The following is a 16,695-nucleotide window of genomic DNA, read 5'->3' as shown; positions in this document are numbered from 1 at the left end:
TTGATTTTATAATTTTACTTCTATGATTAAGTATAAAAATTTGGGGTGAAATGAATGAAAACTGAATGAAAAAAATGTTCATTGAATAATAAGTCATTACAGTGAATATTTTGAAGAACTTAAATTTCAAGAGAGGAACTGGCTAAGTATGCCCAAATATGTATTTTTATAAAGAGTTTGTGGCATTGGAAAATTCTTTTGTCATGTAACTATCTGGAAAAAACTTGAGTATAAGTTTAGGATTCAGATCCTTAAAAGGATAGGATAGGGTATATAGAAAAAGAATAACAAAAATACCTAAGGTGCTAGCAGTGTTTCTTTTGTTTGGTGAGAACTTGGAAGGCCTTTTTGTCTTCATTATATAGTTTACATATTGTCCAGTATTTTCTATAAACATGTTAATGTTTTATTAATAAAAATAATATGCAATGAATAATATTTAAAAGAAAAGGAATAAGAGGTAAAGTCCTTTGCTTCCAGCCAGAATTTAGGCAGGTATAATGATAAGATTAAGTTGTATGAGATGCAAAATTAATAATCTGTAAAAATTCACCAGTAAAATGAGGATTTCAAAAAATCTAAAAGCTGGGTCCATAGCAAAAGAAGAGTAACCAGACCATAGATTGAGAAGAAAAGAAAGGAGGAAAGCTTTTTAACCACATTCTAACAGACAAGGGCTAGCATAAGGGCATAGAATTCAAAGCAGCAAGCTCTAGTCACAGTGAAGTCCCATGGAGCCTTCACAGAATGGCACTGTGCCTAAGGCTGGGGCAACAGAGAAGAGTAAGATAAATCTCTCAAGATGTGCACAGGACCTTCACAGAGTGAAAGATAGTCTAAGCTCAGGGCATGGCACAGAACAGAGGATCTGGGAGACATCCTTTGAGGTGCATGGAACCCTCACTGAGTTCAGGACTGCTATAGCCCAAGGGCCAGAAGAGAACCCACTTTTATCCCCAAAATGTGCAGGTCTACAAGGCAGTAGTCTGACAAAGGAAGCTGAGGAAGACCTGCTAGGCACCTAAGGCCTTCATCTCAGGCAAGACAGTGGTTGGCTGAAGACTGGTAAGGCAGCAGCTGGAACAACATCTCCTGGACTCAGAAAGCCAGCTGGCATGTTCACTGAAGCCACTTCTGTTTAACATGGTCCTAACCAGAAAAGTAAGGTCTCCAAATTGGAAAGGAAGAAGCAAAGTTGCCTGTTTGCAGATGAGATGATCTTATATATAGAAAACCCTTTTAGAGACGCCACCAAAAATTTATTAGAACTAATCAATGAATTCATTAAAGTTGCAGGAACAAAATCTCTATAAAAAATCAGCTGTGTTTTCATAAACTGACAATAAACTATCAAGAAAAAAATAAATCAAGAAAAATACTGTTTATAATAGTTAAATAAAATTCTTAAATAAATAAAAAATTTATTATTTAGCAAAGTAAGTGAAAGACCTGGATACTGAAAACTATAAAACAATGATGAAAGAAACTGAAGAAACAAATAAGTGGAAATATCTTTTCTGTGTTCACAGATTGGGAGAATTAATATTGTTAAAATGTTTATACTACCTAAAATGATCTACAGATTCAATGAAGCCCTTATCAAAATTCTGATTTTTTTTTTACCAAAATAGAAAAATAATTTTGAAATATGTATGGAACCATGAAAGACCCTGAATAGCCAAAGCTATCTTGAGCAAAAAACAACAAAGTGGGAGTGTTCATATTATCTGGTTTCAGAATGTGCTACAAAGCTGTGATATTCAAAAGAGCATGGTGCTAGCATAAAAACGGACACATAAACCAATAAACAGTATAGAGAACCCAGAAATAAATCCACACATTAATGGCCAACTGATTTTCAACAAAGATGCCAAGAACACACAGTGAAGAAAGGGTAGTGTTTTCAGTAAAGAGTACTAGGAAAACTGGATATTTATAGGTAGAAGAATGAAATTAGGCCCTTATGTACAAAACTCAACTTGGAGTGGATAAATGTAAGACTTGACATTGTAAAACAACAAGAGGAAAATATAGGAGGAACTCTTGATGAAATTAGTCTGGGCAATGAGTTTTTTGGACATGGTCCCCCAAATTCAGAAAATAAAAACAAAGAGAAAAATGGAATTGCCTTAAACTAAAGAGCTTCAAGAAAACCGGAAAATCAATCAACAGAATGAAGAGAAAACCTATAGACTGGGAGAAAATACTCACAAAGCATAAACTGATAAGGGGCTAATCTCCAAAATATTTAAGGAATCTAGAAAACTCAAGAGCAATAAAACAACCCATTTATAAAACTGACAAAGGATATGAACAGACATTTCTCAAAAGAGGACATACAAATGGTCAGTGGATATGAAAAAAATGCTCAGCATCACTAATCATCAGAAAAATGTAAATTACAGCCACAATGAGAGATCTCACTTTATGCTTGCCAGAATGGCTTTATCAAAAGACAAAAGATATCAAGTGATGGAGAGGCTATAGAGAAAAGGGAAGGTAAATGAGTATAACCATTACGGAAAACAGGGTGGAGATTCCTCAAAACATTAATAATTACCCTATTATCCAGCAATCCCACTGCTGGAAATTTGTCAAAAGAAAAGAAATCTCATGTTGAAGACATTTGCACTCCCGTGATCATTGCAGTGTAGTTACAGTTGCCAAGATATGGAAACAACCTCAGTGTTGTCAGGAAGGAAAACTAGTCCGAACTAAGAGGAGAAATAGTTAAATCTCAGCATGTAGGAGTTTTTAAACATCATTCTCATAGAACCATTAGACAAAAATTTCCATATCTTTCAAACAATGATTAAATGGACATTTATAGAACACTATACCCAATAACTACAAAATTCACATTCTTTTAAAGTACACACCAAAGTTTCACAAATATTTGTTGGTTTACAGAGTAAGTTTCAGGGAATTTCAGCACTGAAATCAGAGCGTAATTTCTGACTATAAAAGTGTTAATTAAAAATCAATTATAGTATTTATATAATTTACAAGTAGTTGGAAATTATATGACTCATGGTACAAGTTCAAACTGAATAAACCAAACCAAAGCCCAAAATATGAAAAACTGTGGAAAATACCATAAAGCAGAGCTTAGAAGTAAATGTATAATTTTGAGAACTTAATTAGAAAAGAAGAAAGGTAAAAATTTAAGGATCAAATATTTCACATTAAACTATATAAAGTAATTCCTAGAAGGCTGGAGTTGTAGCTCAGTGGTAGAATGCTTGCCTTGTACACATGAGGCCCTGGGTTCGATCCCCAACACCACATAAAAGTAAATAAATAAAAATAAAGACATTGTGCCCATCTACAACTAAAAACATATTTAAAAAAAGTAATTCCTAGAGTGACCGCTTAAAACTCTACCAAAAGATATTCCAAAATGGAATTCTAAAAACTATTCAAGCAACACACAGGATTGCAAGAAAAATAAAACAGAAATGAGAAATAGTACAACATAAAATAAAAATAAAAGGATGGACTTAGCCTTAACATATCAGTATCATATTAAAAATATATGGTATAAATATACTAATTAAAACACGACCAAACTACATACCATCTACAAGAACTCATTAAAATGTAACGATCATATACATACGGTGGAATTCTATTCAACAATAAAAAAGAGCAAACTATTTGATAGGGACAACAACTTGGATGGATCTCAAGGACATTATGGCCAATTTCAAAAGGTCTCATATGATTCTACTTTTATAACACTACAAAATGACTAAACTATGGAGATGGAAAACAAATCAATTGTTGTCAGGTATTTGGAACGGTGGGAGAAGAATGGTAGATATGATGTGTAGGGCTATCACAAGGTATAACTTTGAGCTGATGGAGTATTTCTACAATTTAATTCCAGTGATGATTGCATATACGTATGTGATCAAATGACAGAGAACTACAAATAAGCATGTTGGACCACTGTCAAATTCCTTGTTCTGATATTTGCTATAATTATGAATGATCTAAACCATTGGAGGATACTGGGTGAAGGGTACATCGGACCTTCCTTAGTATATTTTTCACTTCTTGTGCATCTATCATTCCTTTAAAATTAAAGAAAATTAAAAATGAATGAAGTACTAACACACACAACAATATTGGTGGTTATTAAAAGCAGCACATCAACACAAAGTATATATACTATATAATTCTAAGAAGTTTTAGAACGGTCCAGAAGTATATGAAGCATGTGAACAAAGAAAGCTAATTCATGGTGACAGAATTGGAGTAGTGGTTACGGGGTGTGGGGGGGTGTTAGGGGGCAGGTTTCTACTAGCAAGAGGCATAAATGAACTGGGTTTATCAAAACCCATCAAACTGCTCATTGAAGATCTGTATATTGTGTGTGAATTACAGCGCAGAAAAGCTAAAGAGAATTAGAAATAACATCCCCCAAATGACATATTGTTCTTACCCGTGTTTTGGTAAAATGGCCCTATTACACTTGTGACTATCTCCTCCCCTGCAGCAGGAGTTCTTCAAAAGCCTCCACATCTTGTATACTGTGGGCTACTCCATTTCCTTGGGTTCCTTGGCTGTGGCCATCCTCATCATTGGTTACTTCAGGTGAGTCATTCTCAGCCACTTTCTCCATGAAGTGACATGTTCTGATTCTTATCCATAGAAGACATGGGTCTCACAATCTGTGCTACCAAATATTCACCAGAATATTTTTTAATTAAACCTGATGTTAGTTATATTATTTGATTCACTTTCGTGACAAATATGTGAAAAAATGTTCAACATCTCTTGCAATTAGAGAAGTGCAAATCAAAACTACTCTAAGATTTCATCTCATTCTAGTCAGAATGGCAATTATTAAGAATACAAGCAACATTAAAAGTTGGCAAGGATGTGGGGAGAAAAAGTACACAGATATATTGCTGGTGGGACTGCCAATTGATGCAACCATTATGGAAAGCAGTGTAGAAATTCCTCAGAAAATTTGGAATGGAACCACCATTTGACCCAGCTATCCCACTCCTCAGTTTATTCTCAAAGGACTTAAAATCAGCATATTATAGTGATACAGCCATATCAGCATTTATAGCAGCTCAATTTACAATAGATAAACTATGGAACCAACTTAGGTTACCTTTAGCAGATGAATGGCTAAAGAAAATGTGTTATATATACACAATGGAATACTACTCAGCCTTAAAGAAGATTGAAATTATGGCATTTGCCTGTAAATGCATGGAGCTGGAGAATATCATGCTAAGCGAAATAAGCCAACCCCCCCAAAACCAAAGACCAAATGTTTTCTCTGATATGTGGATGCTAATTCACAATAAGTGGGTGGGAGCTAGGGAAGAATAGAGGAACTTTGGATTAGACAGAGAGTAAAGGGAGGGGAGGAGGTTTGAGTGTAGGAAAGTTAGTAGAATGAGTGGGATATTATTACCATATGTATATATATATGACTACTGGATCGGTGTAATTCTACATCATGTACAACTAGAAGAGTGAGAAGTTATACTCAACTTAGTATGATGTGTCAAAATGCTTTTGACTATCATGTATAATTAATTAGAAGAAGAAGAAGAAGAAGAAGAAGAAGAAGAACAACAACAACAACAAAAAACAACAAAAGCAAAAACAAAATAATAGCAAACTGAATCTAATAGCACATTAAAAAGATGACTTATGACCAAGTGGAATTCGTCCCAGGGAGGCAAGGATGTTTCAACATATGTGAATCAATGAAGAGATTCAACAGAAGGAAGCAGAAAAAAATGTGATTTTTTTTTAAAATGGAAGAGTCATATGATCAGACCTGTGGGATTATAAAGGGCTTCCTGAAAATGGCCTTGAGAATTTGGCCTGGCAGTTCTTGTTAAATTTTAAAGACCAAGAGACTGAAGTACAGTGTCCAAGGTCATAGGTTGAGCTGGAAATGGAAACTTTGTCTTCTGTCTCTTCATCCAGGGTTTGTTCCCCTACTCCAAGCTTGGCTCTAGTTGTTCAGAACAGTGGACAAACTTTTGTGAGGAAAACAGATGACTAGAAATTCAGAAAGAATTTCTCAGAACTCAGCAATAGTCCTTTGATTTACATAATAACTCATTATAGTAATTAATTGTCGATTCTTTATAATTGCTAAACAATTATTTTCAATAGAATTGATATATTCTAAAATAAAAGGTTATATAGAATTTGTTTCGGTTCTATAAAATACTCCTTTATTAGTAGATAGTGTTGAATCTCTTGAAAGTCAAAACCTATTTATGCATTGTAATAGCAATATGTATAGTAAATAATTGCCATACACACTGATAATGCTATCTGGCCACGTACTGATGTCCTGTGAAGACACTCCTGATGAGGAGCCAGGACATGAATAAATCCATGTCCACAATGTGGTAATAATGCAATATTAATAATGTAATCACTTCCTAAGCATCTAAATTTAGCTCATTTTCATTTGCACTTTCTCTCTTATATTATGAAATATAACCCAGAGCTATCTAATATTGTTTCTGTCTTTGAGTTCACCATACTTTTTTTGTGTGTGTGTGTGGGGGGGAGAGGTTGGGATCCTTTGGGCATTTTATTTCCCTAGTTCTCATTTTGTCCAATTCTAAATATTGGCTATTTCTCTGCACAGACGATTGCATTGCACTAGGAACTATATCCACCTGCACTTATTTGTGTCTTTTATGCTGAGAGCTATAAGCATTTTTGTCAAGGACAGAGTGGCCCAGGCTCACCTGGGAGTAGAAGAGCTGCAGTCCCTGATAATGCAGGATGACCTACGCAATTCCATTGGAGCACCTTCTGTGGACAAATCACAATATGTAAGTGTGTCAAATTTCACAGCCCACTAAATGTTAACTTGTTTGGGCTTATTTTATATGATCTCTAAAGTAACTAAATTAGACTTCTAATATTTATTTCCTCAATTCTGTCCTCTCAAGTCTAATCACTTATTTTGAATTATCAAAAGTGGTTTTCTCCAAGACATTCTGGAATGGAAATTGCAAAAGCATGCGGTTCAAATGGCTATGATGTATGGAGCATAGCAACGGCCATGGGTACTGCTTTTAAAAGTAAAGGCTCACCAGCACAACCAGAACCTTGGGATGTAAAAGCCCACGACATTTAGTTTCTTTATTATATACTTGGAGTCTCATTCCCATATAAAATTCCATGGTACTTGAGTCTCCTCTTAAATTAGTAAGTAGTCACCCAATAATCCAGCAAATTTGATCACCGAAGTAGTGTATCTGGAAATAATTTATAGTACATGGATCATCTTGATGGTACAGATTAAAGCCCAATCTGCATCTCTGTCTTTACTTGGTAAGTTTATAGTCCCTGCTAATCTGGTTCTTGACTGTCCTTGTGACTTGCTTTACCCACTAGCAGGAAGTGGCAGTGTTAGTGAGGCAGATGGAGGTAGACTTCTGTGAGCCGAGTCTGGATGAGATGGGCAGAGGTCATCCCAGATCAGCAGACCTACTCACCAAACCACAGACTTTAGACATATTAAATGGTTATTGTTTTAGGTCATCCACTTTTGGGGCAGTTTGTTTTGCTGCAATAGTGGCATCAGAAAGACCAGAATAAAATTCCTAGTAGAGAGATGGATCATATTTTCTTCTATATAATTTTCTATACCTCTCATTTTTTATGATGATCATATATTATTTTTCTTAAGAGAAAAAAATAATGAAAAAGTGATTTTTTTCTAACTTTTAATAAAATTTTAATTTTAATAATAGAATCTAGCCTCATAGTCTTAAAAATGCTGTGTTGAAATAATTTTGTTCTGGTTTGTTTCAATGTTCTTGATTTTTCTATGCACAGAAAAATAGTAGACTATGAGAAAGCAACTGAAGAAGTATTTTTTAGTAGTCTCATATACAATTGAGAGTTCTAATATGATACCGTTCTGGCTTATTTATAACAGATTGGGTGCAAGATTGCTGTTGTGATGTTTATTTACTTCTTGGCAACAAACTACTATTGGATCCTCGTGGAAGGTCTCTACCTGCATAATTTGATCTTTGTGTCTTTCTTTTCGGACACCAAATACCTGTGGGGCTTCATCTTGATTGGCTGGGGTAAGCATTTCTATCTCCCCTTTTCCTGAAATATTCCCTCCTCATCTTGTCATTATCCCCTCTGCTTTTTCTTTCATGGTCCTATTCTAAAATGAAAATTATGAAGATCAATTCTATAATCCTCCCAGCAGTAACCAACTTTTCAAGCCTAATTTATGTTTAGTATTCTTAGGCCAAGAATCTCATGAAAGTTCTTTGGAGGACATTTAAGAGAATGCATTGTTAGCCACGTGCACTTAGAACTGCTTGGCTCATGCCCTGTGTCGGTGTTCTGCGTTATCAATAATTTCTCCCTAAATTTTTTATTTGTGAATTTCTAAGTGATAAAAATATGTTTTTGATTTGTATTTCTAAGTCATATAATAAGAATGCCAGAAAGGACCATAGGACCATCAGGACTACATTTAACATACACAAATTACAAACTAATTATGAGGACTTACCATGTCTTTTAGGAGATTATTCAAATTACTTTTGGCAGAGTAATTTTTTTAAAAAAATGATATTCAGCTACCATCCCCAAAATGACTTAGTACTGGAGCAATTAGTGGGTTAGGCACTAATTCAGCATGACACAGAGAAAAAGATGTTGTTTGTTAAAATTTGAGGGAAATGAAAGTTCATATGTGGTTAAAATAGAGAAGGGTCTGGAGGTTAACAACTGCAGATCTCAATTGCTATTTTAATGTTCAAATTATGAGGTGCTCAGCATAAGGACAAAAAGTCACTAAGTGGCTTAAGATTAATTTGAAGATGTTTCTTTTCCTTCCCTTCAAAATAGGAATATTCCTTTGCTTTAATAGTATTTGAAAATGTGACATATATGAAATTTCCTGCTAAGCTTTTAAAAGACAAAGATCAATTCACAGCAACACTTCATTTATTACAAAATAATAAAATAAGAAGTTTTTATTTCTGAAGCCAGCCAGCTCATCTGATTAAAGCTCTTTTAGATAGAAGTTACTAAAAAAGAAAAAAAAAAGAATCTCCTTTTTTAGAACACTTAGGAAATAATTTCTTGACAGTTTTTGATAGTTTGTCTTTGAATCAAAATTATCTGTGTACCCACATAATTACTAGACATTGATAAAGGCTTTGGTAGAAAATTCAGTAATGAATGTGGAAGTTTATCTGAGTTATATTTTGTTTCTTGAATGTCTACATCAGTGGTCACATGTGTAATGAATTTTTTTTTCCTCTATTACTGACCTGACAGCTAACTGGTGCAGACCTTTTACCAACTCTATTTGTGTGATATCCCTCAGTCTCTCCCTTCTTAATCAAAGTGAGGATTTTGTCATAATGAAACTTAGGAAACTAGTTTTCCAATCTGTCTATAAAAAAAAAAAAGAACAAAAAATCGCCATGGTGCTGGTGAATTTCTATGTAAGTATGGTCTTCTAACCCTCCTTTACAACTTTTATCAATTTGTCCACAAAAATTTTGGCATAGAAATGACAACTAAAATAGATAAGCATTGTTATCTGAAATCTTCATTTCATGGACTAGCTTAAGAATGCACACAAAAGCAAGCAAGGTTTTCATGACAGCTCACTGTGAGAGCATTTTCCATGTTCTATTATGCTCATTTAATTAGTCACAGTCCCAAAAGACTATGATACCCACTCTTCATAGAATTATAGTTCCATGGCTAGTTTATCTATATTCACTTTCTCTCTTCGCAGCGTCATCCTTTTAAAAATAAACAGTCTAGGTCATATACAATCAAAAGAATAGTAATAGTACTTAAACTATTTCTCTCCTTCCAAATCATAGCTACCATTTAATGAAGGACATATCCAAATCTTTTTGATTAATAGATTATTTTTCTCCTACCTTAATATGAGTGCCTGATTTAAGAATATATTCTTTGCCGGGTTTGGTGACGCACACCTTAATCCCAGCGGGTTGGGTGGCCGAGGCAGGAGGATCATGAGTTCAAAGCCAGTCTCAGCAAAAGCTAGGTGCTAAGCAAGTTGGTAAGACCCTGTCTCTAAATAAAAAACAAAATTGGGCTGGGGATGTGGCTCAGTGGTTGAGTGCCTGTGAGTTCAATCCCTGCTATCCCCTTCCACCCCAATTTTTTTTTTAACTTTACATCTGACTCATTTTTCCACATTTGTTTTCCACATGATCAAAACTATAGCTGCTTTGCAGGATTCTTTGTTGGAATAATTCAGAGTGAACCAAATTTCATACTTTTTCTCCCAAAGATATTTTCTTTTTATTGGTTTCACTAAAAAAGAGAACTTGCTTTGCTTCTTTTATTGCTCATTTGGACCCAATTATTATAGCTTCACATTCTCTTCATACTTAAATACTTAGAAACCTATTATTCACATTGTAGTGAGATGTGGTTACATTATTTATATTGATTTTGATGATTCTTAGTAATAAACTGGAAGAAAAGGAAAATTACAATCTGAAGAAGAGGACCCATAGCTGACCTTTACTAAAATGAAGACAGATATTTAAAGTGACTTTTTTACACATTTTTTTTATCACAAAGAAAATGTACAGAGGAATAAAGGCAAATATTGATTTTGTTTTCTCCCAACCAAACATATACTTACTTTTCTCTCTCCCTTTCTCAGTTCTCTCACAAATAAGACACTTTACTCTTGGTCCCATATCTTCTTTTATCTACATATTTTTTCTTTATTTTAATTCGGTATCTTAAAGTTTTAGGTCTTATTTTTCACCTTTACTGAATACGGTGATTAACTTTTATATCAGCAGCCATCCTTAATTTTCAACTGTCAGATGAGACGCCAGTATGTGAATATTATCATATAAAAGTATATCACCTGGTAATTCCATTCTGACTTTCTTTTTACAACTTCATTCTTTTAAAAATAATTTAGTCTAGGGCTTACATAATAAAAAGAATAGTAATTTCCTTCAACACTCTCTCTGTTCCTAAATCATAGTCATGTCCCTGTTGCCAAGCTTTTATGTCCAAGGTTTTCACATTCTATGTTCTCTGAAAATAGTCAAGAAGGCACTTCCAGTTTTATTATCTCTGTGTAAATGTTTTTAACCTAGCAAACACTTTTTCGTCATCATTTGTTAGTAAATATAATTTAAATACAGTCCCTTAGTCTATCTTGTGTTACTATAACAAAACACCAGAAGCTGGATAATTTGTTTAAAAAAGAAACTTAGTTAGCTCATTAGTTCCTGAGGTCCAAGAGCATGGGCTTCTGGTGAGGGCCTTGTGGTGGATAGGATCAGATGGCAGTGAGTACATGTAAGAGAGTTTATATGGTAAAGATGGAGCAAGAGACTGAGCCAATAATGTCAGACTCATTTGATAACAGCCCATTCTTTTAGTAACTCATTTATTCCTGTGGATCCAACCAATTCCCATGAGATGGATGTTAATCTCTTTTAAGGTAGTTCCCCCAGTGACAAAATCACCATTTATTAGTCTCCACCTCCTAAAGATTCTATCATCTCTTAACACTTCCATGTTGTGAATCATAAACTTTCAGCACCTTTGGAGCCAATTCATATCCCATATAAGAAACATGCAGTTTGACATTTTAGGTTATATTGTTTATCCATTTGACTATTCTGATAGTATGTATTGTATTCAAAAATTTAATTAATAAGTTCCGTTATTTCAAAAGTTATTTTTACTTATTATGAAAATTAATCAATTTTAAGTAAATGCATCTATTGATATTTAAATTTAACATTTAAATAAATGTTTATTTAAATTAACATTAAATTTAAATAAGGTTAAATTTAAAATAACACTTAAATTTCAAATTTATTTTCCTATATTTATGTGTTCTAAAATATGTAATAATGTGATATTGAAATTGGTGATCAAAAATCCTCAAAGAATACCAAAGCAGTTTTCTGTTCTTTATTCATCTGTGGTTATCTCTGTACTAGTCTTATAAATATGGGTGTGCCGAGAGTGTGAGAAAAGAAACTTCATTAAGACATAGGGCCTGATATATTTGCTATAATTATCATCTAAAACACAATGGCCACCCAGACATCATTAACCAATATTGTGTAGGGCATCATTCAGGAAATTGCTTGACCAGGAGAATGTTGATGCATATCTGAGAATGAGAAGATGCAAACATTTGGACCAAAGATAGACACTTTAAAGGCAGCAAACAGTAGAACACCAAAGGAATCTGTCAGGGTTTTTAACCATCCCATTAGAAACATCCATGCCTTTTCCATTGCATGGAATCATTGTTGTTTTTCTAAAATAAGCATTAATTGAGAACCAAGTTTGTTTTTATTAATTTTTTTCTCTCATCAGTATACATCTTTGGAGAAAACATGGATCATCTATTTGATCAATGTTTCTTCTTCAGAGACTAGAATAATCTTTAACATATAAATGGGTACTTAGTAAGTGCTTTATGGATGAATAGTTGGATGGATGGATACACAGATGGTTGGATAGGAAGAAAGAATATGCAAGCTAAACCAAAGAAATAACAAAAATATCTTAAACCACAGCATTTGAGCAGATTAAAAAAGAATTATATGCAAACAATAAGTAAAATTTAAGTGTAGAATCATAAAATTCAATAGTCATATAGACAGGCTGAGGTTAAATTTAATTGGTTAGTTGGTCACTAAGGAGACCAAAGAAATTCTCTATAATGGGTATGAGCTTATTTTCAATTTGTGAAATATTTCTTTGTCTGAGGCTGTTTCTGTTTTCACTCAGTTGCTTAGAAAGAAATCTTGAAAAATTACAAATATGTTCTTACAAGATAAAGAATTTAGTAGTATGCTTGATTTAAAAAGTTCATAGCTAGATTAAATTTTCTTTTCTTGCCTTGTATGGTACTTCCTAGCATCTGCAGTCTTTTAATTATGTTCTCTTTATTTCCTTTACTTAAACCTCTTTCAAAGGCCATAAAATTAATACTCCCACATTAAAATTCTTATTTCCCTACTGACATGTTTGTAAAAGTTTTGGTTTAAGTTTTTTTTTTTTGGTGATGTTGGAATTTAATTAGCTACAGCATGAACTGAAGGGTCATTTTTTACCAGGGAGTAAAGGACTCACGCAAAGTCATTGTAATGGATTTGATATTGCAAGCTCATAGATGGTTATCACTTATGAAGAACAAATGTCACATGCTTAGAGCATCAAAATATCAAAAAGGTCACCTTTGTTGAGCCATTATCGCATGCAAATGCTTTGTCTTGAGACAATTTGGGAGTCAAAGAAAGGAAAAGGCCACAGTGGTTATGATTTCCTGATTTTATAACTTGCTGTGTTCATGCACTGCACTTTAAGAATAAAAAGAATGTTCTAATACTTAAAAAAAGAATTAGCAGTTGGGTTCATCCTGACAAACTTACACACAGAAATTGATTTCAGGTTATGAGTATCCTCTTCTCTCTCCCCATTTTACTTCCTGTCCCCCCTCCTCTTTTCCCTCTCCTCTCTCCACTCTATTAGACTTCCTTTCACTTGTCTATTAATTAGCATTGGGTTGGTTCTTTGTGTTATCCTATCATTCTCTCCCCCTTTCCTTTATTTTACTCTAGCTTCTGCATGTAAGAGAAAACATTTGACCTTTGAGGTTCTGAGTTTGGCTTATTTCACTTAGCATCATATTCTCCAATTCCACTGCTTTTGTTGTTGTTGTTGTTGTTGTTTTTACTCCATCTGCTATTATTTTTATTTATTTATTTTTATGTGGTGCTGAGGATCAAACCCAGTGCCTCACATATGCTAGGTGAGCTCTCTACCACTGAGCCACGACCCCAGCCCCTCCACTGCTTTTAAAACAGCAATTTATCTCAGCTTCTCATGAGTCTCTTTGGTTGCATCTCTTCTTAAAAGCAGGTGGCTCTCAATGTGCCTGAAATCAAAGTGTTCAACCCTGCTTCCTTCTGACCCCAAGAACTTCAGTCCCCTCCAAATGTGTCTTGGCCCTAAGTCTCTCAAATGAAAACATGACCAACCATCATCTTCAGACTCCCAGGGATAAATAACGTCATTGTTTTCACTCATTTCTCAAATTGACAAGATGAAAATTAGGTGGACTTTTCTTATTCATATGTCAACATTTTTTTGTGTCTTTTTTTTTCTTTTTCAACTGCTAATGGTATATTTCTGTGTGTGATGAATGTGAAAAAATATATCCTTAATCTTAAGAGAAATGTGGTCTCTGAATCCTTTTCTGGTTACAGGGTTTCCTGTGGCATTTGTTGTGGCCTGGGCTGTGGTGCGAGCAACTCTGGCTGATGCCAGGTGAGTGAAAAAAAAAAAAAAAAGTTCCACAAGAATGGGAAGTTAGACTCCTTGTGTGTATAATATGTCAAATACATTCTACTGTCATACTGTCATGTATAACTAAAAAGAACAAGAACAAAAAGAAGAAGAAGAGGAGGAGGAGGAAGAGGAGGAGGAGGAAGAGGTAAAGAGCCTCAGGTTTCCTCCAGACTCAGATGTTCTGCTTAGAATCCACTCTGGCTGTTCTTCTTCATGCCATTGTCCTTTAGGGATGTCCTGTGGGAAGTTGCCTTGACCCAGTGGTAGTCCCCAATACAGTACTCACAAACTGTCCATCCCGCAGGTCGCAGATCAGATTAGATGCTAACTCCATGGTTTATGAAGTCAGTTAAAACATACTGTGAGAAGTAAAGGGAAAGAAGGTGAAGGGGGACACACTTAGCATATGGGGTGAGCAGGTGGAGGGATCCCACTACCTGAGGTGTGGGAGAGGCAAGGTTCATGCGTCCTCGGCCTTCCTCACAGTTGAGGTTGTTATGAGGACCAGAAATAAGGCCATGAGAGTGTGGCAAGGGCACCCAGAGAGAAAGTGCTCTGGGCCAGTGACCCATACTTACGGTGTCAGAGACACAAGCCAAGGACACTGGCCATAGCTATTCCTTCCCAGTTGACCTCTGAGCAGCTCTGGGATTTATTTTTATTTGGGGGGCAAAGGACATATGAGAATGTTTTTCACCCATCAGTGGCTAAATTAAGACCTCAAGAATATTGAGTCCTTCCTGTCTACCAGGAATGGTTGGTGTCTCTTGTCTGTTTAATATCATGAACGTTGAGTGCCCTGTTGTCTCATACGTCCTTAGTACCTGACGGTGACACATAAATGCTCTGTGTACTAATCACTTATCTATATTTAATGAAAATTATAGGTTTCATCCATCTCATTTGTTCTCTTCTAATAGTGGAAGCCTTGGTAACAGAATACAGTTTAACATCCATGGATTGTACGTGTTGTATATATTTCATGATAGCAGTTCCAGCTTCAGCTCTTGGGGAGCTTTTCTTTAATTTGAACCAATGTGTTTGTTTTGGATTGCCAGCTCTTTCCTTCAGAAATTACTTTATCTGCTATGCACTGGAAAAAAAAAGTCACATTATGGGAGCACCTGAGCATTTTAAAGAACCTGCCATGATCTGCTCCTGAAGATCTGAACACTCCTGGCCACTGTCTTAGGTGCAGCTTCTCTCAGTTCCAGGACTTACTGGCTTCACTTTTCTTTTTGGTACTCGGGATTGAACTCAGGGGTGCTTAAACACTGAGCCACAAAAATCCTCGGCCTTGTTTTGTATTTTATTTAGAGACAGGGTCTCACTGAATTGCTTAGGCCCTCACCAAGTTGCTGAGGCTGGCTTTGAACTCATGATCTTCCTGTCTCAGCCTCCCAAGCTGCTGGGATTACAGGCATACCTGGCCTCGTTATACTATTTGAATTTGTCTACCACAGGCAAATTGGATTAATATTTTCTATGTTGTTATTATTATTGCTATGTTTACACAGGGATGTGAGAGATCTCAAAGACAACTCGCAGCATCTGTTATTTGATTTTTAAGGGAGGGAGGGTTGAGTCAGTAAGTAGGTACTATTGAGGCTACAGTAATCATATTCTGAGATGTGAAACTGTGTAGTTGTGTTTTAGAGATGGTAGGATCCAAGGTATTTTCTGGTCCAACACTAATTTTATGCATAAATAAAATGAGACCCAGAGACATCATGACACCTTCTCAGAGCTCACCACCAGTTTTGAAGCAGAATTTTGACTTATTTGTTCATTTAACACATATTCTAGGCCTTTACCACAGGAAAGCATGTATACTCACAATTCATTTTATATTGAATTAGATAATTAGCTTTCTTTTTTTCTCATTTTCTTCCTTAAAGGTTACAAATTAATTTTGAAACATTAAAATCACAAGTCTTTACTGAAAAAGTAGCAATATAAATTTATTTTTTTTGAGATCACAATTCATTAAGCACATAAACTGTTGCAAAATATAACTGATGCTAAATATTTCTTCAAAACAAGTGAATTAAAGTGAATGTTAAATATAAGTTAGATCATGTGACTCTGCTGTGTAGAATATTTCACTTTTCTTCTTCCTTACTCAGAACAAATCTTGAGTTCTACAGTACTCTCATTTGAGATAAATGAGTGAAGGGATCATTTTATATTTTATTTTGCACATAAACTATATTACTACTTATTTCATGATTTCAAAAAGAAAAGAAAGCTTTTTAGTTTTCTTTGGGTGAAATTTGACTTACATAAAGAGCACGTCTCAAAGCTCAGCTGAAGAGAACAGACTTCACA

General features: G+C 34.8%; 1 protein-coding gene across 1 annotated transcript in view; it reads left to right on the top strand.

Moving 5' to 3' along the window:
- Pth2r (parathyroid hormone 2 receptor) overlaps positions 1 to 16,695 on the top strand; it is a 63,824-nt gene that overhangs the window by 11,975 nt on the left and 35,154 nt on the right. Inside the window, exons 4-7 of the mRNA XM_076866830.2 lie at positions 4,502 to 4,599; positions 6,641 to 6,830; positions 7,946 to 8,099; positions 14,286 to 14,346. Of these exons, the coding sequence (XP_076722945.2) occupies positions 4,502 to 4,599; positions 6,641 to 6,830; positions 7,946 to 8,099; positions 14,286 to 14,346 (503 nt within the window). The remainder of the gene's footprint in view (positions 1 to 4,501; positions 4,600 to 6,640; positions 6,831 to 7,945; positions 8,100 to 14,285; positions 14,347 to 16,695) is intronic.

The sequence above is a fragment of the Callospermophilus lateralis genome, chromosome 9 (assembly GCF_048772815.1).
Source record: "Callospermophilus lateralis isolate mCalLat2 chromosome 9, mCalLat2.hap1, whole genome shotgun sequence".
Classification (NCBI taxonomy): domain Eukaryota; kingdom Metazoa; phylum Chordata; class Mammalia; order Rodentia; family Sciuridae; genus Callospermophilus; species Callospermophilus lateralis.
Note: the sequence above shows the minus strand (reverse complement) of the source record. Positions and strands in the feature narration are given on the sequence as shown.